We start from the raw sequence: 25735 nt of genomic DNA, 5'->3' as shown, positions 1-25735 counted from the left end.
GAGCACAGGATCATCTCAATAGGTGAAGAAAAAGCATCTGACAAAATGTAATGCCCTTTTATGATAAAAACATTCAACAACCTGGGAACTTCCTCAGCTTTACAGAGGACATTTAGAAAAAATCAGTAACTAACATCATACTTAGTGGTGAAAACTGTATGCTTTCCTCCTAAGAAGGATATCTGAAGAAGCAAAGCTATATTTGCAGATGATATGATCTTGTATATAGAAAATCCCAAGGCCTGGGCACAGTGGCTCACGCCTGTAATCCCAGCACTTTGGGAGGCTGAGGCGGGCGGATGACCTGAGGTCAGGAGTTCGAGACCAGCCTGGCCAACATGGTGAAACCCCATCTCTACTAAAAATACAAAAAAATTAGCCAGGCATGGTGGCACACACCTGCAATCCCAGCAACTTGGGAGGCTGAGGCAGGAGAATTGCTTGAATCTGGGAGGCGGAGGTTGCAGTGAGCCACGATCTCACCACTACACTCCATCCTGGGCAACAAGAGCGAAATTCCGTCTCAAAAAAAAAAAAAAAAAAATCCCAAGGAATATACTAAAAAACTATTAGAACTAAAAAATGAGTTCAGCAAGATTGCAGGGTATAAGACCAATATATAAAAATCACATGTATTTCTATACATTTGCAGTGAACAACCCAAAAAATAAAATTAAGAACACAATTCCATTTCTAATAGCATCAAAAGTAATATTTAGGAATAAATTTAACAAAAGAACTGCAAACTTACATTGTAAAAACTATAAAAACACTGTTCAAAGAAATCATAGAAGATCTGTATAACTGGAAAAACATCCCATGTTCATGGATGAGAAGACACAACACTGTTAAGATGGCAGTGTTCCCCAAACTGACCTATGGAATCAACCCAATTCCTATAAAAATCTGAGCTTCATTTTTTACAAAAATTGACAGATTGTTCCTAAAATTCATATGGAAGTGAAAGGGACCCAGAATAGCTAAAATGATCTTGAAAAAAGAACAAAGTTGGCAGACTGACATTTCTCAATTTCAAAACTTACCACAAAGCTATAGAAATACAGACTGTGATACTGACACAGACATAGATACAAATCAATGGAATAGAATGAAAGTTCAGAAAGAAACTCCTATACTTGTGAGCAAATGATTTTCAAAAAAGGTGCCAGAACCATTCAATAAAGAATAGTTAACCATCCTACTAGGATGGTTATAATTAAAAATATAGACATTAACAAATGTTAGCAAGAAAGTGGAATGAATGGAATCCTTATACATCACTGATGAAAATGTAAAATGGTACAGCCACATTGGAAAATAGTTTGGCCATTCCTCTATTAACCATGCAGATATATGATCGAGGAATTCCACTTCTGGATGTGTACCCTAGAGATAATAAACATCCATACAAAAATCTGTAAATGAATGTTTACAGATTTATTCATGATAGCCAAAAATTCTATCAATGGATAACTGAATATACAAAATGTGGTATATCCATATTATTAGGGAATAAAAAGGAATCGGATACTGATACATGCTACAACATAGATAAACCCTGAAAACATTATGCTAAATGAAAGAAGCCAGTTACAGAAGGTCACTTATTATAGGATTCCCTTTACATGAAACATCCCAAATAGGCAAATCTACAGAGAGAGAAAGATTTGTGGTTGCCTATAGCTGGGTGTGGGTATGGGAATGGACTCCTTAATGGATACAGGGTTTCTCTTTGAATGATACAAATGCTGCACAAGTCTATGAACCACTGAACTGTACACTTTAAATGGGTGGATGTTATTGTATATGAATTATAATTCAATAAAACTATTAAAAATACTTCAAATACCAGAGCTGATAGAGGAACTTTGGGCTGAGGAACAAATATAAATAACATGTAAAATTCCAGTGGTAAGTCTGAATAATACTGATGAACTAAAATAATCACATATACAACAATAAGTAAATAAAAATGGGAAAGCCAGGCCGGGCACAGTGGTTCATGCCTGTAATCCCAGCACTTTGGGAGGCCTGGGTGGGCAGATCACTTAAGGTCAGGAGTTTGAGACCAGCCTGGCCAGCATGGTAAAACCCCGTGTCCACTAAAATACAAAAATTAGCCAGGTGTGATGGCAGGGGTCTGTAATCTCAGCTACTCGGGAGGCTGAGGCAGGAGAATCGCTTGAACCTGGGAGGCGGAGGTTGCAGTGAGCCCAGATTGCAACACTGCACTCCAGTCTGGGCGACAGAGCAAGACTCCCTCTCAAAAAAAGAAAAAAAAAAAAGGGAAGGCCAGTGATCCCCTTAATTGTACTAAGCTGTAGGCAGAAGGGGTGTTTGACCATAGGCTAAAATGCAAAAGCTGTACTCTGAAGAAAGTGAATTCTACTTGCCTAGAGTGGTGGAGGAGCTGAGAGAAAACCAAAGCAGGGCCTGAGGCAAATCCAGACTTCCAACACAGAAAAAATGGAAATGCAGACTGGCAGGGGAAATCCATGAACTAAAGTGCTTGACAAATAAAGACCTCCTTGTTGCTACCAGCCAGCCTACCTGTTCTTGTCCCAAATTAAAGCTATTCTCATATATTTATACATTTCCCACTCAAGGGAAAAGACCTGTTGAGGAAATACAGATGAATATTCTAATCATGCTAGGAGCGCATACTATGTTATTTTATCCTAACATATTTCTATAATGCTACAGTTACACTGTCATACTTTTCTGTCACAAAAATATGTATGTAAATGGAAACTGATTTGTCTTGCAACTGAAGGCTCAAAATGTTAAACATTTCTAACATTATACAATTGCATAGTTGATCCAAATTAATATCTTTTCACATTTTGACAAGTATTAAATGTAAAACTCATGCTTCTGTTGGACATGGCACTTAAAAATTATTCATACATGGATCCATGGACAGTACTTATTGAGATAGATTTTACAACCAATTTTATTTGTCCTTCACTTTTATTGATATAAAAACTTAGAAACCTTGTTCATATAAATAATGGGTAAATTAAGGAATAAAAGTGACTTTGTTATAGCAATGTCACTGACTTCTACAAATACTTTCTAAGTTATATGTCAAAACAAGTCACATAGTTATCTGTGAACAAAAACAGAGATGCTGCAGCAGACTCTGAGAAAAGGAAATACTAAAGGTATTTTAGTATTTAGTCTGCTTTAGTCAGATAATCCCAAGGAGAAGCTATGAGATACAAGAACGAATGAAGGGTAAACTGGGAAATATATAAGTAAATGTATAAATGACTATTTAAAAGACTATTAATGATGATAGAATTAAATATGTAGTAACAATAACATTTATGTCAGGAGGGGATTAAATGGAGCTCCAGTGTAAAAAAATCTGTATTATCCAGAAAAAGGAAGATATTGACAGATTTGGAGACGCTAAAAGTGCATGTTGTAATTTCTGTTGTAACCAGGAAAAGAAAAGAAATATTTCACCAAAATAATCAGGGAGTGGGCACCTAGATAAAGGTATGAATAAAGCAAGATGGACCACATAATGATTATTGAAATGGATGATGCCCCCAGAATTGGGTTTCATTATGCCAATCTCTGTACTTTTGTATGTTTGAAAATTTCTATGAAAAAAGCAAATTTTTTAAAAAAAAGAATGTATAACTTCTAGTAGAGGGAAAGTTCATCAATACTTTATTTATATGCCCTTTGTAGGAAGTTTTAAAACAAACCAAACAATAGTTTTGTTTTTTTTTTTAAGAGATAGTATCTAGCTCTGTCACCCAGGCTGGAGTGCAATGGTGTGATCCCAGCTCACTGCCCCCTCAAACTCCTGGGCTCACCCGATACTCCTGCCTCAGGCTCCACATTAGCTAGGACGACAGGCACATGCCAACATGCCCACCTAACTGTTTTTTTGTTTTTTGTAGAGATAGGCTCTCACTATGTTTCCCCAACTAAAAAGTATAGTCTTTAGAGATGCATACATAGATGGTAAAATTATATTAAGTAAGGAAGTGATTACCATCCAAGTCAGTTAGTGATTTGCTCTAGAGGTTAAGAGTGAGTTTAATTTAATACTCAATTAATTTCGATACTTTCTTGCTTTCCAATGAATGACATTTAACACTACAAATTTGCTTCTTCACACCACACTCTGGCCACATCCTATTAGTTTCAGTATACAGTGCTCCACTGTCCATTCCAATTAGTTTGTCATTTCAGTTTTGGTTTCCTTTTTAAGCCAAGAGTTATTTGGAAGAGTGAGTTTTTCTTTGTTCCTTTCTTTGTTCTTTCTAGAAATGGCTGCACTGTACCCAGGGAATACTGCTTGAATAATGTCTGCATTTTCAAATCTGTGGAAGTTTTGTTTTGTATTTTTCTTTATGCATGTTTGATTTTCACATGTGGGTTGTAATTCACAAGAAAAAATGTTCCAAAAGAAAACACAGATATGGAAAAATACTAAAAAAATGCTAATAACAACATTAATATGACAATATTAAAAACAGAAATCATTAAGTGGGAAAAAGATTTTATTATGATAAAAGGAAATTTAACTTTAGTAAAATTTTATGCACTGAATTACATGGGTTCAAAATATCAAGTAAACAGTATTAGAAAAATAATATAACATAATGGGAAACTTTAACACACCTTTCTCAGGAATCAACAGATCAAGCAATCTAAAAACAAATAAAGGTAGAGAGGAGTTTTAAAACTTTTTATTATTATAAAATTTTAGACTACACAAAAGTAGAGAATACAAACCCTACTACAACCCAGCTGTAACAAGCACAAACATTTTGGTTCATCTGTTTAATCTATCCATCACTCCCTTTTATATTTGCTGGGCTATTTTAAGCCAAATTCCATACATGTCATTTATCTCCAAAATATACACATATGTAAACATTTTCTTAAATAACCCAATATCATTTATTAAAAAAGATATAAAGGATTTGAACACTATTAATGAAATCTATTAGTACTTAGTATTTATAAAAACTGGAATATCTATAAAAATGGACCATTTACCAAACTACTAACAAAATTTCCATAAATTTCAAAACGTGAACATATTCCCTGAACACAATACAAAAGAGTCAAATTAATAATTAAAACAGGGGGAGGAGCCAAGATGGCCGAATAGGAACAGCTCCTGTCTACAGCTCCCAGCCTGAGCGACGCAGAAGACGGGTGATTTCTGCATTTCCATCTGAGGTACCGGGTTCATCTCACTAGGGAGTGCCAGACAGTGGGTGCAGGTCAGTGGGTGCGCGCATCGTGCGCGAGCCAAAGCAGGGTGAGGCATTGCCTCACTCAGGAAGCTCAAGGGGTCAGGGAGTTCCCTTTCCTAATCAAAGAAAGGGGTGACGGATGGCACCTGGAAAATCGGGTCACTCCCACCCGAATACTGCACTTTTCTGACGGGCTTAAAAAACGGCGCACCAGGAGATTATATCCCGCACCTGGCTCGGAGGGTCCTACCCCACGGAGTCTCGCTGATTGCTAGCACAGCAGTCTGAGATCAAACTGCAAGGCGGCAGCGAGGCTGGGGGAGGGGCGCCCACCATTGCCCAGGCTTGCTTAGGTAAAGCAGCCAGGAAGCTCGAACTGGGTGGAGCCCACCACAGCTCAAGGAGGCCTGCCTGCCTCTGTAGGCTCCACCTCTGGGGGCAGGGCACAGACAAACAAAAAGACAGCAGTAACCTCTGCAGACTTAAATGTCCCTGTCTGACAGCTTTGAAGAGAGCAGTGGTTCTCCCAGTACACAGCTGGAGATCTGAGAACGGGCAGACTGCCTCCTCAAGTGGGTCCCTGACCCCTGACCCCCGAGCAGCCTAACTGGGAGGCACCCTCCAGCAGGGGAACACTGACACCTCACACTGCAGGGTACTCCAACAGACCTGCAGCTGAGGGTCCTGTCTGTTAGAAGGAAAACTAACAAACAGAAAGGACATCCACACCAAAAACCCATCTGTACATCACCATCATCAAAGACCAAAAGTAGATAAAACCACAAAGATGGGGAAAAAACAGAACAGAAAAACTGGAAACTCTAAAAATCAGAGCGCCTCTCCTCCTCCAAAGGAACGCAGCTCCTCACCAGCAAGGGAACAAAGCTGGACGGAGAATGACTTTGACGAGCTGAGAGAAGAAGGCTTCAGACGATCAAATTACTCTGAGCTACGGGAGGACATTCAAACCAAAGGCAAAGAAATTGAAAACTTTGAAAAAAATTTAGAAGAATGTATAACTAGAATAACCAATACAGAGAAGTGCTTAAAGGAGCTGATGGAGCTGAAAACCAAGGCTCGAGAACTACGTGAAGAATGCAGAAGCCTCAGGAGCCGATGCGATCAACTGGAAGAAAGGGTATCAGCAATGGAAGATGAAATGAATGAAATGAAGCGAGAAGGAAAGTTTAGAGAAAAAAGAATAAAAAGAAACGAGCAAAGCCTCCAAGAAATATGGGACTATGTGAAAAGACCAAATCTACGTCTGATTGGTGTACCTGAAAGTGATGGGGAGAATGGAATCAGGTTGGAAAACACTATGCAGGATATTATCCAGGAGAATTTCCCCAATCTAGCAAGGCAGGCCAACGTTCAGATTCAGGAAATACAGAGAACGCCACAAAGATACTCCTCGAGAAGAGCAACTCCAAGACACATAATTGTCAGATTCACCAAAGTTGAAATGAAGGAAAAAATGTTAAGGGCAGCCAGAGAGAAAGGTCGGGTTACCCTCAAAGGGAAGCCCATCAGACTAACAGTGGATCTCTCGGCAGAAACCCTACAAGCCAGAAGAGAGTGGGGGCCAATATTCAATGTTCTTCAAGAAAAGAATTTTCAACCCAGAATTTCATATCCAGCCAAACTAAGCTTCATAAGTGAAGGAGAAATAAAATACTTTACAGACAAGCAAATGCTGAGAGATTTTGTCACCACCAGGCCTGCCCTAAAAGAGCTCCTGAAGGAAGCGCTAAACATGGAAAGGAAAAACTGGTACCAGCCGCTGCAAAATCATGCCAAAATGTAAAGACCATCGAGACTAGGAAGAAACTGCATCAACTAACAAGCAAAATAACCAGCTAACATCATAATGACAGGATAAAATTCACACATAACACTATTAACTTTAAATGTAAATGGACTAAATGCTCCAATTAAAAGACACAGACTGGCAAATTGGATGAAGAGTCAAGACCCATCAGTGTGCTGTATTCAGGAAACCCATCTCATGTGCAGAGACACACATAGGCTCAAAATAAAAGGATGGAGGAAGATCTACCAAGCAAATGGAAAACAAAAAAAGGCAGGGGTTGCAATCCTAGTCTCTGATAAAACACACTTTAAACCAACAAAGATCAAAAGAGACAAAGAAGGCCATTACATAATGGTAAAGGGATCAATTCAACAAGAAGAGCTAACTATCCTAAATATATATGCACCCAATACAGGAGCACCCAGATTCATAAAGCAAGTCCTGAGTGACCTACAAAGAGACTTAGACTCCCACACATTAATAATGGGAGACTTTAACACCACACTGTCAACATTAGACAGATCAACGAGACAGAAAGTCAACAAGGATACCCAGGAACTGAACTCAGCTCTGCACCAAGCGGACCTAATAAACATCTACAGAACTCTCCACCCCAAATCAACAGAATATACATTTTTTTCAGCACCACACCACACCTATTCCAAAATTGACCACATACTTGGAAGTAAAGCTCTCCTCAGCAAATGTAAAAGAACAGAAATTATAACAAACTATCTCTCAGACCACAGTGCAATCAAACTAGAACTCAGGATTAAGAATCTCACTCAAAACCGCTCAACTACATGGAAACTGAACAACCTGCTCCTGAATGACTACTGGGTCCATAACGAAATGAAGGCAGAAATAAAGATGTTCTTTGAAACCAATGAGAACAAAGACACAACATACCAGAATCTCTGGGACGCATTCAAATCAGTGTGTAGAGGGAAATTTATAGCACTAAATGCCCACAAGAGAAAGCAGGAAAGATCCAAAATTGACACCCTAACATCACAATTAAAAGAACTAGAAAAGCAAGAGCAAACACATTCAAAAGCTAGCAGAAGGCAAGAAATAACTAAAATCAGAGCAGAACTGAAGGAAATAGAGACACAAAAAAACCTTCAAAAAATTAATGAATCCAGGAGCTGGTTTTTTGAAAGGATCAACAAAATTGATAGACCGCTAGCGAGACTAATAAAGAAAAAAAGAGAGAAGAATCAAATAGACGCAATCAAAAATGATAAAGGGGATATCACCACTGATCCCAGAGAAATACAAACTACCATCAGAGAATACTACAAACACCTCTACGCAAATAAACTAGAAAATCTAGAAGGAATGGATAAATTCCTTGACACATACACTCTCCCAAGACTAAACCAGGAAGAAGTTGAATCTCTGAATAGACCAATAACAGGATCTGAAATTGTGGCAATAATCAATAGCTTACCAACCAAAAAGAGTCCAGGACCAGATGGATTCACAGCCGAATTCTACCAGAGGTACAAGGAGGAACTGGTACCATTCCTTCTGAAACTATTCCAATCAATAGAAAAAGAGGGAATCCTCCCTAACTCATTTTATGAGGCCAGCTTCATTCTGATACCAAAGCCGGGCAGAGACACAACCAAAAAAGAGAATTTTAGACCAATATCCTTGATGAACATTGATGCAAAAATCCTCAATAAAATACTGGCAAACCGAATCCAGCAGCACATCAAAAAGCTTATCCACCATGATCAAGTGGGCTTCATCCCTGGGATGCAAGGCTGGTTCAATATATGCAAATCAATAAATGTAATCCAGCATATAAACAGAGCCAAAGACAAAAACCACATGATTATCTCAATAGATGCAGAAAAGGCCTTTGACAAAATTCAACAACCCTTCATGCTAAAAACTCTCAATAAATTAGGTATTGATGGGACATATTTCAAAATAATAAGAGTTATCTATGACAAACCCACAGCCAATATCATACTGAATGGGCAAAAACTGGAAGCATTCCCTTTGAAAACTGGCACAAGACAGGGATGCCCTCTCTCACCACTCCTATTCAACATAGTGTTGGAAGTTCTGGCCAGGGCAATTAGGCAGGAGAAGGAAATAAAGGGTATTCAATTAGGAAAAGAGGAAGTCAAATTGTCCCTGTTTGCAGATGACATGATTGTATATCTAGAAAACCCCATTGTCTCAGCCCAAAATCTCCTTAAGCTGATAAGCAACTTCAGCAAAGTCTCAGGATACAAAATCAATGTGCAAAAATCACAAGCATTCCTATACACCAACAACAGACAAACAGAGAGCCAAATCATGAGTGAACTCCCATTCACAATTGCTTCAAAGAGAATAAAATACCTAGGAATCCAACTTACAAGGGATGTGAAGGACCTCTTCAAGGAGAACTACAAACCGCTGCTCAAGGAAATAAAAGAGGATACAAACAAATGGAAGAACATTCCATGCTCATGGGTAGGAAGAATCAATATCGTGAAAATGGCCATACTGCCCAAGGTAATTTACAGATTCAATGCCATCCCCATCAAGCTACCAATGCCTTTCTTCACAGAATTGGAAAAAACTACTTTAAAGTTCATATGGAACCAAAAAAGAGCCCGCATCGCCAAGTCAATCCTAAGCCAAAAGAACAAAGCTGGAGGCATCACACTACCTGACTTCAAACTATACTACAAGGCTACAGTAACCAAAACAGCATGGTACTGGTACCAAAACAGAGATATAGATCAATGGAACAGAACAGAGCCCTCAGAAATAACGCTGCATATCTACAACTATCTGATCTTTGACAAACCTGAGAAAAACAAGCAATGGGGAAAGGATTCCCTATTTAATAAATGGTGCTGGGAAAACTGGCTAGCCATATGTAGAAAGCTGAAACTGGATCCCTTCATTACATCTTATACAAAAATCAATTCAAGATGGATTAAAGACTTAAACGTTAGACCTAAAACCATAAAAACCCTAGAAGAAAACCTAGGCATTACCATTCAGGACATAGGCATGGGCAAGGACTTCATGTCTAAAACACCAAAAGCAATGGCAACAAAAGACAGGATTGACAGATGGGATCTAATTAAACTAAAGAGCTTGTGCACAGCAAAAGAAACTACCATCAGAGTGAACAGGCAACCTACAGAATGGGAGAAAATTTTTGCAACCTACTCATCTGACAAAGGGCTAATATCCAGAATCTACAGTGAACTCAAACAAATTTACAAGAAAAAAACAAACAACCCCATCAAAAAGTGGGCGAAGGACATGAACAGACACTTCTCAAAAGAAGACATTTATGCAGCCAAAAAACACATGAAAAAATGCTCACCATCACTGGCCATCAGAGAAATGCAAATCAAAACCACAATGAGATACCATCTCACACCAGTTAGAATGGCAATCATTAAAAAGTCAGGAAACAACAGGTGCTGGAGAGGATGTGGAGAAATAGGAACACTTTTACACTGTTGGTGGGACTGTAAACTAGTTCAACCATTGTGGAAGTCAGTGTGGCGATTCCTCAGGGATCTAGAACTAGAAATACCATTTGACACAGCCATCCCATTACTGGGTACATACCCAAAGGACTATAAATCATGCTGCTATAAAGACACATGCACACGTATGTTTATTGAGGCATTATTCACAATAGCAAAGACTTGGAACCAACCCAAATGTCCAACAATGATAGACTGGATTAAGAAAATGTGGCACATATACACCATGGAATACTATGCAGCCATAAAAAATGATGAGTTCATGTCCTTTGTAGGGACATGGATGAAACTGGAAATCATCATTCTCAGTAAACTATCGCAAGAACAAAAAACCAAACACCGCATATTCTCACTCATAGGTGGGAATTGAACAATGAGATCACATGGACACAGGAAGGGGAACATCACACTCTGGGGACTGTTGTGGGGTGGGGGGAGGGGGGAGGGATAGCATTGGGAGATATACCTAATGCTAGATGATGAGTTAATGGGTGCAGCACACCAGCATGGCACATGTATACGTATGTAACTAACCTGCACAATGTGCACATGTACCCTAAAACTTAAAAGTATAATAAAAAAATAAAATAAAATAATTAAAACAAAAACTACTAGGAAACAGACAAAGAACCCCTGACCATTCTTCATAAATCCTGGGCTAAGAAGGAAATCAAAACTGAAATAATAAACCAGTTCAAAAAGAAAGTGAGAGCATTATAAACTGAAACCATGAGATATGGTCAAAGTGTGGTGCAAAGAAGAAAACTGACAGCTTAAATGCCATTCATTAGACAGAAAATAAAAAAATAAACTAAGTATTAAACTCAAGAAGCCAGAAAGAGATTATCAAATTATACCCAAGGAATAAAGGGCAAAAGAATTAAGATAAAACCAGACATTAAGAAAAAAAAGTAAAAAATAACAGGAGCAAAAAAATAAAAGTAGTTTGGCTCTTTAAAAAGAACCATTTATTCGGCAAAAACCTTTCACAGACTGACAAGGAAAAAATGCAAATAATCATTTAGAGGAAGAAAGAGGGTATAACTACAGAGGTAGAAGAGACTAAAACTTAAGGATTACTATGGACAACTTTACAACAAAGTTTACAATCTAAATGAATGATTTTCCTAGAAAATGTAACTTTCTTAAATTGACCTAGACAGACCAAGCGACCTCAAGAAAAACTGGAAAGACAGTTAGATCTATTCTTAGAAAGTTTTATCAAATCCCTATTATGTATGATAAACTTTCAAAGCTTAGATGAACAGAAAAAAAAAACTCCCAGTTTAATTTGTATGACCAACATAATCCTGAATACAAAAGTGAGTCAGATTAAGAAAAAAAATACTATAAGCTAATCTCACTTATGAATCTAAGTGTAAAAATCTCAAATAAAATACTAGCAAGTTAAATCTTTCAACAGATTAAAATAATCTGTCATGACCAAGCAGGGATCATGATAGTCCCTAAGCAAAACTATACAACACAAAAGCAACAAAACTTCAAGAAAAACCCTACCTTTCTGGCCAGAGGAATGGGTAAAGAAGCCTTGTGCAAGGCTAACAGTAAGGGGAAAATCTGTTTCTTTTTTCTCTTTTTTGTTTCCAACTCTGTCCAGAGAGAGGCCCAAGTCACAGAGCTGAAATGCAGTAATAATGAATCAGAAATCTAAAATCCTAACAGAACGCTTGTCTTGTTGGCAAAAGGAACCTAGAAACAAGGCCCCTAAGGCATCAAGAGAATAGGGAGAATCCCTGTTCCTTCATTTCTTTCACTGCATTGCCCCAAGGGCAGTCCCAGTTGCAGAGAATTATGTCAAAGCCTGGGAAGATAAATCTCAAAAAAAACAAAAAACAAAAAACTCAGTCTTCTAGGCAACAGACTAGGAAAAGGGACCCTGGGATCTGGACAGTGTGGGGAAAATCCCAGGGAAAAGGGAGCTGGAGAATGGGATCCTCTCATTCTTATGTATGGATCCACACAAATCAGCGTTTCATACCTAGGATGCACAAGTGTGAGATAGAACAAAACTAGCAAAAGAAAGGCTTTGAGATCTGAACTACAACACAGTCTACAACCCACCCAAGTTCTAGGCTAACTGCTAAAACAGACCTACAACAGCAAAGCAAAAGCCTTGAAAACAGAACTGACACTGGAAACACCATTCACAAAAAGTAAGACAGAACTTATGGTCTGACTGCCTGCTAAAACAGAACAAAATAAATCAATATTCTTCAGAGGATGTTAATAGAACCTACAGTTTTACAATACAGTACTCAAAATGTCCAAGATAAAATCCAAAATTACTCAATATACAAAGACCCAGAACATCCCAGAATGCCAAATAAATTTCAGAGACAACTAAAACAAACCTTAAAAAAAAATTCAAACCCAAATTTTAAGTTTTAAAAGATCTTCAAGGAGCCCAGAAAACTGACGGTGGTATTACACATTTTTTTAAGCTTTCGACACATTTCAGCCAAGTCCATTTTATCCAGAGATGCAAACAAAACTGAAGGGAAACACCAATTTTGGTTTCATTACATTCTTGAGATCTGGGTGCCTGTCACTTGTGTCCTTAACAGTTTGTTCTGCATACCCATGGCTGCCTGAGAAGTAGGGGCTGAGTGCTGTTCATCAGTTTGGCCTTCATTTTGAAAAAATATACCAGTCACTTTGAATGAAATCAAATTGTAACTAGACTGTATAGCTCTAACATTCTACTTCCACTGACTTGATAATAGTAAATTACTTGATACAGATTCAGAAACATTTTAGTAGTGCAAAAACTAGTTTTATACTACACTTTAATTCAATCTGAAAGGAGTAAGGAATGGTGAAAATAGCACCTAACCCTAGTTTCAGGATTCAAAACTAGGGATGGGTTTTTATATTCCACTGGTCTTTTTAATGCAAATATAGAATTCAGAGTGTTAGACAACTGTGTACCATCTTGCCTAAAAGAGCCCAGGATTTAGTTTATGTTGATACAAGATACAGTTCCATTAGTTTTTCTTTTTTTCTTAATCCAACTCCTATACTGCAAGTAAATATGTAAATAATTCTTACTTTATAATTATTTTATCACAAACTTTACTAGAAAACTTTATTATTTTAGAGCAAGGAATATGCCCTTTAGGCATCTGAATAATTTAAAGTCAAAAAACAGGAGGAAACAGGTGCAACTAAAGACATCTTCATATGCTCAGAATGGCTACAGCAGTCCACAAAAAACTAACAGCAAGCCTATGTTCCAGAAAATATTACAAGTATTTGGAAACTAGCATCAGTGGAAGATATACTCACGTTTAAGTTATTTACCATGGAACAGTGAAATGTGGAGTACCACAGGCTCATCATATATCTCTGTGACTTCATTTAAACTGTTTGGGACTGTGCAACCTATGTGCAAAAGTCAGAATTCTACTCACAAAATTAAAATCAAAACCTGGCTACTTAACTTTAACTCACGATCACCTCAATGTTCTACTTTTCTTTTACATACCCTCACTCATTATTTGAGTACCTGCTACACTTCAGGTCTTGCAAATACAAAGATGAATGCAGTATAATAACTACAATTAATGACTCAGGTTGTGCATGACGTTCTTTATGTCCCTGAGTCCTCTCAAAAACCTGAGAGGTTACTATATACTGACTGTATCACCATGTCCCATTTTACAGATGAGGAACATGCCCTAAAGTCACAGCACTATGATTCTAGAATTTGAACCCAAGGTGATTTAACTCTAAAGCCTAAATTCTTAACCATAACCCTTCACTAGCTTGAAGGAACTCACTTTCTAATGAAATATACAAATGTAAATGAACACATTAAAACACAAAAGTAAATGCTTTCATTGAAATTTAAGGGTTGTGGGAATTCAAAGGATAGGAGCACTAATTCCGTCTGGAATAATGTCTACGACATGACTTTGAAAATAGTCTTTAAAGATTGATAAGTATCTTCTAGACTAAAAACTGGAGAAGAGAGTAGTCTACAAAGAGAAAAATGTGTTCAAAGGTTCACAACTGTAGAAGGGGGACAGACATCCAAGAAACAATGAAAAATTCAATTGTCACAGCAGAGGGACAGTGGAAAGAGAGTAAAACATGGAAAAAGGAATTTTTACATATAATCTTTATTTTTCCCATGAAGCACAGAGGTGTTTTGAAATAAAAGTAACAATCAGCTTTCCTTTTTTATAAAGTTGAATCTGTTGACAATGTGGAGGATGGACTGGCATAGAGACTGGCGAGAAAAAATTCTAGGCCAGGCGCAGTGGCTCATGCCTATAATCCCAGCACTTTGGGAGGCCAAGGTGGGAGGACTGCTTGAGGCCAGGAGTTCAAGACCAGCCTGGGCAATACAGCAAGATCCCATCTCTACAACAGATTAAAAAAAAATTAGCCAGGCATGGTGGCATGTGCTTATAGTCCCAGTTGCTCAGGAGGCTGAGGAAGGAAGATTGCCTGGGCCCAGGAGTTTGAGGTTTCAATGTGCCAAGATCACACCACTGTACTCCAGCCTGGGTGACAGAGCAAGACTCTGTCTCTTAAAATAATAAAAAAAGAAAAAAAAGAAAAGTCTGTAATGAGTAATCAGTTGCAACAGTCCAAGTGACAAATGATAGCTTTTTTCAGATGAGGCAACAGGGATGGTGATAAGAGAACTTCAAAGACCTAATAGTAAGGATCGGGTTTATGATGATGATTTTAACTAAAAATGAGATAACATATCTCTGGAAGAAACTAGTTTTAGACTCATGTTTTAGAACAGAGATTTCAAAAGGTTTATTCTGGGAATGTAAGAGGGAATATAATAGCGATTGCAAAGCACTCTGAACTGGGTGAGACGTTATAAAACCATATTAGGATTAGACACATCCATGGTAGTAATGTCTTTGAATCTGAGACTGACTTTCTATCATGTTAATTTCCCTGTGTAATGAAATGAGAATTCTTTAGAAATGTATTATCAGATATTTATGCTAACAGGTTATTTGGATACCAGCTGTCACGTAACACTTTAGTAGTTAAAGGTAGTCAAGTCCAGAGAGAAGCTGGGAAGTATGTTACAAAACAAGGTTTAAGTCTTAAAGCACCACCCTATTTATCCTAAAGAGCTGAGAAAGAATGTAGGCTCTAGAACCAGAAAAACCTGGGTTCAGATTCCAGCTCTGTCACTTACTAGAGGTATGGGCCCACATAATTCATTTATTCTCAGTTATATCATCTGTATATTGGAGATAACAATGTGTATCTCACAACATTGCTACTAGTTCCTGGCACAGAGGTGGTAGTTATATTATTGTTACAAATAAATTTTTCCTTGGCATGTTCCTTACAATAGAAAATACCATACTTACTGCCAATTGTTTACATAAGTCAATGCTTCTTAAAATATGCCAAATGTCCAACAATGATAGACTGGATTAAGAAAATGTGGCACATATACACCATGGAATACTATGCAGCCATAAAAAATGATGAGTTCATGTCCTTTGTAGGGACATGGATGAAGCTGGAAACCATGATTCTCAGCAAACTATCGCAAGGACAAAAAACCAAACACCACGTGTTCTCACTCATAGGTGGGAATTGAACAATGAGAACACATGGGCACAGGAAGGGGAACATCACACACCAGGGCCTGTTGTGGGCTGGAGGGAGGGGGGAGGGACAGCATTAGGAGATATACCTAATGTTAAATAACGAGTTATGGGTGCAGCCCACCAACATGGCACATGTATACATATGTAACTAACCTGCACGTTGTGCACATGTACCCTAAAACTTAAAGTATAAAAAAAAAAAATTTCCTCTAAAGCTCCCTTAGCCACAGAGTAAAGTGAAACACATACCCGAAGATTTGGGTATATAATCTGAAGCCAGCATAAAATTTTTAAGTTTATCTTAATTATATTAGTGTGCATGCTGCACATAACCACATTTAATGGTTCAGATTTTAACTCTATAACATCCCTGTTGCCTCATCTGAAAAAAGCTATCATTTGTCACCTGGACTATTGCAACATATTTAAACATAACCATATTTAATACTAAAATGTTAATCTTCAGATAAAATTGGCAAACTAAGAAAATGTACCAGGTTTATACTACAGCAATGCCCACAATACAGTGCCTCAATTACCTCAAGATGTCTCAGATTAGATGGCATACTGTACAGATTATGCTGCCTTTGGCAAAAAGCCAAGAAAAAGCAGAACTACTTAACCTAAAACGTAGACCTTTCCTACAGGCAAGAAACATTTAAAAAATAAGTCCTTAAGATACCTACCTATACATTTTGTCCTGAAAATGTACTTGCAGAGCTGCTTTAAGTGAAAAAAGCTTAAAATGTGGGCTATAGCTGGAAAAATAGAAGAAAGTAATAATTATGAATCTAAATTGTAAAACTTTACCTGTTTTCTTCTTTTTATCAGAAGTAGCATCCAAAGTAGTTAAGGGAGTAGAGACGCTTTTATAAGCATCTTGATTACATCCAGGATCATCTTCATCAGAAGAAAATGAAGATAAATGTTCCAAGTTTTTAAGTTCATTATCAACTTTACCTGATGGACTGTTACCGCCAGTTTCAGACACTAAAGGTGTGGGTGTTGTAGATGAAGGCTTGGGAAGTGGTGGGGGACAAAATGTACGAACCATCTGGGTCCCTGGCCGTCTAGTCCTGTTAGGCATTCGTACAGCAAGAGTGGAAAACTGCTGCTTGGGCCCGGATTTCAGAAAATCTAAGAAAGAAGCAATAAATCCTGTTTTCACTTCTGGTTGTTTTTCCTCCACCTCTTTGATCTTCTGTCTCATTTTTTCTTGATGCTGATAACCATCATGGCAGCTTTCTGAGGAAGGAGGAGTATACGGTAAGTAAATATCTGTTCCCCTTGGATTCTGGCGTTTGCCTTGGGCAGGTCTTTTCAGCTGTTTCTGATTACTGTTGTCTTCCTCTTTAACTTGCCCTTTTCCTTTAGCTCTTTTCTTTTGAAGGTTAAAATGCATTAAATCTTGGTTTTCTTCTTCAATCTTGACACTGACTGCATCCCCAGATTGGGCCATGGCCAACAGTGCAAGTGCACTCCTAGCTGGGTTCATTGATGCACCACTGTCGTCACCCCCTAAGGTAAATTCACTCTCTGATGTAGCACTCTCTCCACTTATACTTCTACTACTAGAAACAAACTCTTGGTTTCTGTTATTATTTAATGTACTATCAACAGGAGCTTCACTGTCTTCTTCAGATTCAAGATTGGTAGCAGACTGTTTCTTGAATGGGCCAGAACTTTGCTCCTGGACTTCATGACTTGGTCCAACCACTGCTGAAGTTACTTTAGTTGGTATATTTTGACCAGGTGTTTCAATGTGCTGTTGATCAAGAGTCATTTTTGACTGAAGGGCAGGTACTGGTGAAAGGTTCACAGTAACCTGATTTCCATTTAAGGAAGTATCATTTATATTCTGTGGCTTTCCTACTGTAGCTGTCATAGAGTTAAAATCTGAAGTCACATGCCTGACATCTAATGACTGCTGAAAATGAGATTTAGAATCACCATCTTCAACAGCCTGCATGGTTTCATTTGAAGTTGACTTGGAAAAATCAGCAGGTGTAACTCCACAAGCTGCTGCTGTAGCTGCTAAGATATCATCTACATTTGATAAAATATTTCTTTCATCACTAAGAAGCACTGCCTCTGGGAAACACATCGATCCAAGAGAAACAAACTGATTCTTTGAATCATGTTGATTTGTTTCACTAAAATGGCCCTTTGTTGTTAGATGTTGTTGTAATGGTTTTGAAGACTCAGAGAGGTCCATTTTCATAACTTCAGAATTTTGAGGATGGAGTTGCTGCTGAGAATGATCGCCATTGCTTTGAATAACATGACCTTCCATCTGAAGGAAGGGATGTACTATTTGTTGAGGGCTTTGAACACGCTGTGCTTGTAAAGATGCCTTTACTTGACCTAAACCTGCCTGCAGTATTGACTGCTGAAGAATTTGTAAATCACAGGCAGAATCTAAAAGGACCTGTGTATTAGGAAGAGATGCCTGATGGCCATGCCCTAAAGCATGATTTGGAATTTGAATCTGAGATGAAGCATTAATTATTTGATCATGCTGTTCCTGGACCTTGGACTCATGCACCTTAAGTATGAGAGGATGTTGCTGCTTTAAGTCTTTAGTATTCAACCTTATTTGTGGAGTCTGTATTAAATTAGTTGAGTTCTTAAGATCAAGGGTAGCTGCATTATTGACTTGGCCAATTTGTTGGTTAAGTTGTGTCACTGAACCAACAACACTTTCTTCTTTTTTTGATGCTTGCAGAGCAACCCCAATAACTTGATCTTCAAGACGGGAATTACTTCTGATTACACTCTGAGAATATCTGTCATCTGCCTTTGACACCTTATAAGTTGATTCTTGAGCATTAATTTCTCCATCAGATAGCCTTTGGGTTGATGACTCAAGAGATGCTTGTGGCTGCAACACCTGTAACTCTTGCATTGGAAAACCATCTTCTTGCTTTGAAGATGTATACACATCTGAGTCAAGCTTTCTTTCAGCATAAGACTTTGGGTCAGGGGAAGTTATGTTATTTTGTAATGTCTGACAATGAGTAGAGGATGCAAAAGATGATGACTGGACAGCAGGCAAAAACTTCTGGGACTGGGGAGATGATGACTCTTGAGTCTGAACATTTTGGGAAGAATGCATAGAAATATAATTCTGGGTCGGGCTAGAGTCTGGCAAATTCTGAGCCCGAGAGGCAGAAGAATAAGAAAGAGAAGGGGCTGTTAATGTTAGGGACTCCCCTGAAGCATAGCTTTCTGAAGGACTAACAACTGACAAAACTTGTGATTGAGATGAATAGCTAACCTGTGTCTGGCTAACTGGTGATAAACCCTGAGAGTGACCAGATGAGTAACTTTGAGACTGACTTACTGAAGACAGATCTCTTGTTTGAGCAGGGTAATTCTCATTTGTAACTGAAGACAATACCTCTTGCTGATTAGATGAATAATTAAGCGTCTGATTTTCAGGAGTTATAGTCTGAGATGACCCAGAAAAAGTCAATGTTTTATACAAGGGTGGCAATTTCTCAACCTTGCTGGACCTATAAACCTGTGAATGAACAATAGATGGCACATTATGTGGCTGTACTAAACCGTAATTTTGGGACTGACTAACTGATAAAAGGCTTGGTAGCTGTGCTGTAGAATAAATTTGTGCTTGGCCCGATATTACAGAACTCTGATTATGTAAAGGTTTGGAATAGCTTAGTGTTTGCACAGGAGGAATTATACTTTGAGGTTTAGGGGTCTTGGTTGATGTCAGTGGTTGTTCTGTAGAACAGCTTTTTATTTTTGTAGTAGAAGGAGGATACCCTGATGATGGAATCGCAGATGAGTAAGACTGAGCAAGTTCCACTGAGACCTGGGAGGTCTTCTGTTGTAATCCTCCATTGCTCACCTGAGTGGAATCTCCAATTGGGCTACAGGATAAAGATGACTGCCTGGTTGTTTCCTGAAAATTAACTACACTTGAATTTGATAGATAACTATGTAAGGAGTGCTGTGAACCAGTCAGTTGTGCCTGAATTGACTGGGTACCTGAAGGCCGCTGATGGTGTTTAATAACACTACATTCTCGAAGAAGAGCTCTTTCAATGGAAGCAGTAGAACTAGTAAAGAGAGTTGAACTGTAGGCTTGAGGAGTCTGCTGGGATCCCCCAAGTGCTGAAGGCAACAAACTAAATTGAGGTTGTAAAAGATGGGGTGCAGACTCTTGAGCTGAGCGGTATGTTGAAGACTGAGGTGGTATGCTGTTACTTAATACAGAACTGCCCAGGCGCTCAAATGCCAAAGCAGATGGAACAGTTCCCTGGGAAGTCTTGATTTGTAGCAAAGGGTCATGATGACTTAAAATTCCATTTGATGTAGTGTTAAAAGTTGAATCCTGAAGCACCAAAGGTGAAGTGGTAGCAAAGTTTCTATTGCTGAAGGTGGTGGGATGCTGATAAGCAGAGAGAGATGGTGGAAGTGTTCCAGTGCTTGGCAAAGGTCCAGTAGCAAACAGCTCAGTTGCTGCTGAGGAATGCATGCCTATGAAGAAAAGGCACAAAGATTTTTATGTAATTATGGCACAATTACTTTATGTTTTCATAGTAATGACTTACATAACCCTCAACTCATCAAAATGTCTTAAGACTGAAAAACCTGACCAGTTAGTTCTGCATATAAATTTTGAAAATTACATTTCAAAATAGCTAGCTTCTTTTTTTTTTTTTTTTTAAGAGACAGGGTCTTACTCTGTTGCCCAGGCTAGAGTTCAGTCTTGCGATCATAGCTCACTGCAGCCGCAGTGTCCCAAGTAGCTGAGACTACAGGCGCATACCCCCAAACCTGGCTAATTTTTAAATTTTTGTAGAGATGGGGTCTTGCAATGTTGCTCAGGCTATCTTGAACTCCTGGGCTCAAGTGATCCTCCTATCTCGGTCTACCAAAGTGATGGGATTATAGGTGCAAGCCACCACGCCTGGATTAGCTAGTTTTCATAGAGTAAAAATGAAGTTACAATGATATCAGCAATTCATATCTGTAATTGTTATATAATTTATATATAGTTTGATAAGGTCATAGGAAAATGAAGAAATCAGTAAAAATGTACATATCTCTAGTGATTAATTTATCCCAAAGTACCAATGCAAAACACCAATGGACAAACTAAAATGTACATAACATTAAAATGGAAAAAAAAAAAGCTAAACTGCCTACATCTAACATGATAAATAAATATAAAAAAACAGTGAACTGCAGTTTCTTTTACCAAAATATATTCACTTTAAAAATCTCTTGCATTTCAAGCTTTGACTTCCTATGAACAACTTCCCAATCATAATAGATGCATGTTTATCATGAAAAGTTGATCAGAAATTAACAAAGTACTGTCAGAAAGAGACTGTTAACATTTCAGGACAGCATTTTAGCCACATATGGCAAAAGTAAAAATGGGTTTACCCTTGTGATCTGAAAGTTCTATAGAAATTTATTCTAAAGAAATAAGTGCATACAAAAATATTTGTACCAGATATTCATTATAGTTATTGTTTACAGTAAGTAGAAACAACATAAAGTCCATAAACAAGGGATCAATCAAATAATTATGGCATACCATAATAATACTATTGCCATAAACATTAAGGTGGATACATATGTTTTGACATAGAAGGATATCCAATAAAAATAAATAACAAACTGTTAATTCCTCTTTGAAAAGTTAGGAACTATCACTTTCCACTTTATATACCTTTTTACTATTTAAATGTTTTATGTGAACTTCCATTAAATTTTTTTTTCATTTTTGGAAAAATGGGGAAAACAATTCTCTGGCTCTTTGAAAAATATTTTCCTACTTTCCATTAAATATCCAAAAAGAATTATTACTACAAAGATAGAAAATATCTAGTGGCACTTGAAAGAATAAATAACACTTAGAAATGTTTAAAATAATACACTGAACTAGAATAGACTTTTGAGATAATATAGTTCAACTCCTTTGTTCTAGCAATTAGGAAACTGGGGTTGACAGGTGATGTGACTTGCTGAGGGTCAAGTGATATTCATGAAACTCTAATCAATTGACTCTACTGCTCTTTACCAGAGATCTCCTATTGTTCTTTTCTGTGTGTTGGGGTGGGGGGTTTAAAACATAATAAGTAAACAGTAATAAAGAACCGACATTTAACTAAATGTAAAGTTACAAATAATGGATTGATTCAGTTTTAATGGTTATTATGAGGTGTTTTATGTCACATAAATCATGTTTAAAGAACCAATTGTAATTACATAGTGACTGACATTATCACAGTTATGCCTAGAATGAGGAAGAGGCTATTTAGAAGGGACAGAGAATATCTGGGGCTTAAGATGTCCCAAATGTGGTAAGGAGCTTCTATTTCTTGAAATCCTTCTATCCAGTAGAGTGATATAAGATCTTTCTCACTTCACTTACTTCTGCATGATTTATTAGATTAATGTAGAAGGGAGTCACAGAGGCTAGCAAATTCCCCACAGTATGCCCACAGACGATATTTTGAAATGCATCTAATGATCATATTGTAATCTCAAACATGCCAAAAGATGATGTTCCTTATCCTAACACACTAACACTAATACCTTCTTCCAACTAATGGTGTATTTATATGTTGTGTATGTTTTTGTCTCAATTTCATTTTTATTTCCCATTCAGAGTACATTAGTTTAGGTCCAGTTTAATGTGCTCAAAAATCCATTAAATTCCTTTTAAATGGCCATATGATAGTAAAATCAGTCGTGCTCTAAGAAAAAATAAAAATAAAAAAACTTCTACCTACTAACCTGAGAGTCCAAGCCCTTCTGAATGCAATTCACTTATGGGATCAGATACAAATTGCAAAAATGAATTGTTAAAAATTGAATCCTAGGCCGGTCGCTTTTGGGAGGCTGAGGCAGACAGATCCCATGAGGTCAGGAGTTTGATACCAGCCTGGCCAATGTGGTGAAACCCCGTCTCTACTAAAAACGTAAAAATTAGCTGGGCGTGGTGCTGCATGCCTGTAATCCCAGCTACTCAGGAGGCTGAGGCACAAGAATCACTTGAACCTGGGACGCAGAGGTTGCAGTGAGCCAAGATTGTGCCATTGCACTCCAGCCTGGGCGACAGAGTGAGACTCTGTCTCAAAAAACAAAACAAAACAAAATTGCAACCTAAAAAACCACAAAAACTTTAAAAACAAACTATACAAGAGTAAAAACACTTCACAGAAATATTAACAGATTTTCTTTTGTTTTATTTTAAAACTTCTTCAACTCTCAAGTTTCAGCATGAATATACTGATAGGAAAATCTAACTAAATACATGAAATATAAAATTATTTCAGGAAGTAAAAAATAAAGCTATGTTTTAAAATATTATTTTATTTCGCCAAATCATTGATTATCCCCTTAGAAGCAGGAAAAAAAATGTTGCTAAGGCAAACTGAGAAACTTCTATTAGTGGAATTTACATCAGAATGTTAAAATACTATTTCCTATACCTATCCTTTAAAAACATATTCTCAAATGACATTTCTTAAGACAAAACTCCAAAAAAAATTCCTGTCATACTACAAAAAACAGAAATATATAGATATAATTTCTGATGAGAAACGGTTGAAAAGTAAAATAAGAAAAATGAAATAGAAAAGCACATTATAGACCTTGTAATTATTGCTGGAAAATGGGCACATCATAATATCAACTTGTAATGTCTCTTATTAGTGATTTAATCTATCCAATTAAGGATAACTTTATATAAAACTAACAATGAAATGAGTCCCAAGATTTTTTTTACTATAACACCTACCCATTCTGAAGTCACTAAAATAAATTTTAATCTTTGCTTCTTTCAAGTAGACAAGTAATTGCTAGATATAAACCTTATATGAGACCTTCTTTAATCATTATCTACCCCTCAATGTCAACTTACTAGTTTTTGTCAGAATGCTAAAACTAAATTTCTGCCAGTAATAAATTCTTGAATTTTATCCACCTGAAAATTTTGAAAAATTCCAGGTCTTAAAGGTCAGTGGAAAATCAATATTGTAACAAAACTCCCAGCCACAATGACAAGGCCATCAAATGTATATGTTTCATCAGCATTTTTATAGGACTTAAAAATTCTAAAAACAGAGAATCACCTGTCTGCCAGGATGGAGCCCTGAATTGTGGTAAGAGAGTAGTTCCTGAAGCAGCAGCCTGAGCAGTTCGGGATTCAGCAGTAGACAGAAAATTCATCACTGAAGACTCTTTAGTGTTACTGCTGGCACTGTTCACACTAGTATCAAATATTCCAGAAAGACCTAAATTTGAAGATAAAATATATCCCAAAGTAAAAAAAAAAATTTACTTGTATAAAAGTATATTCCTGACTCTATTTTAAAATTTCTGAAAATTAAGGCCAAAACATTCTACAACCCCAGATGGTTTTATTTTGATAGTAAACATATTAATTTGACCAAGCATATTTATAATTTAAAATCTCCAAAGATGCATGAAAGAAGATCTTTTAATTTATTAATTATATAAATATTCCGTTGGTAAAAACCAAAGCTTTGGTCGGGCGTGGCAGCTCATGCCTGTAATCCCAGCACTTCTGGGAAGGATCACAAGGTCAGGAGTTTGAGACCAGCCTGGCCAATATGGTGAAACCCCGCCTCTACTAAAAAATACAAAAATTAACCGGGCATGGTGGCAGGTGCCTGTAGTCCCAGCTACTCGGGAGGCTGAAGCAGGAGAATCACTTGAACCCGGGAGGTGGAGGTTGCAGTCAGCCAAGATCACACCACTGCACTCCAGCCCAGCTGACAGAGCGAGACTCCATGTCAAAAATAAAAACAAAAAACAAGCTTTTACTCTCATTTCATTTCCCATGGCATGAGTATGTCCTACACATTCAGAACTCAACACATGAAAATTGGTTTTTCTTCTTATTCACTAAATGTACCCAGACTCGTAGTATATTTCACAAGAGAATTGTTACCAGTAGGCTGAGGTGTGGGAGCATATCCAGGAAGCTGATGAGAGGCTGCAAAACTCTGTCTCTGAAGGAGATCTGTTTCAGAGTGTGAGGGATGTCCTTCTTCATAGATTAAACTAGAGGACATTAAAAATCAGTGACCAAAATACACAGTCCAAACCATCTGATAAAAAAAACTTCTAGAAGAACAACTATAAAAGTAGTAGAAACCTTTGACCAATTTCCCGACCTATTGATTCATGGATCAAACACAGTCTGACAATACTATCACAATGGAGGAAATATATTTAAGATGCATTAGGAAGAAAAGTAATACACAGTATTTTCTTTAATTCAATTCTACCTCAAACAAGAGTCTTTTTACTGGGAGAGGTAATGTGGTACAGAAGAAAAAGTAATATCCTGGACAACAGAGAGGTGAATTCATTGTACAGGCTCTACTTCTGGCTTACAGTGTAATTTAAATAAGGGACTCAATTATTGTTGGACTAATTTCATCTGTATAAAAAAAGGACCAGATGAAATAACCTCCATAACCTCTCTAATTATAGTATTCTATGGAATAACAGATAATTCAAATACATAATTAATACTATTTCCCAATAACTCAC

The 25735-nt window shown here is 37.4% G+C and overlaps 1 protein-coding gene across 3 annotated transcripts in view; it reads right to left on the bottom strand.

Annotated features, from left to right (window-relative positions):
- QSER1 (glutamine and serine rich 1) overlaps positions 1 to 25735 on the bottom strand; it is an 87350-nt gene that overhangs the window by 27774 nt on the left and 33841 nt on the right. For all 3 annotated transcript variants that reach the window (XM_034932371.4, XM_055094263.2, XM_034932373.3), the window contains 3 exons: positions 25128 to 25240; positions 24286 to 24447; positions 16979 to 20671 (listed from right to left, as the gene is read on the bottom strand). In XM_034932371.4, the coding sequence (XP_034788262.2) occupies positions 16979 to 20671; positions 24286 to 24447; positions 25128 to 25240 (3968 nt within the window). The remainder of the gene's footprint in view (positions 1 to 16978; positions 20672 to 24285; positions 24448 to 25127; positions 25241 to 25735) is intronic.

The sequence above is a fragment of the Pan paniscus genome, chromosome 9, assembly GCF_029289425.2.
Source record: "Pan paniscus chromosome 9, NHGRI_mPanPan1-v2.0_pri, whole genome shotgun sequence".
Lineage (NCBI taxonomy): Eukaryota > Metazoa > Chordata > Mammalia > Primates > Hominidae > Pan > Pan paniscus.
The sequence above is the reverse complement of the archived record's forward strand: the minus strand, read 5'-3'. Positions and strand labels throughout refer to the sequence as shown.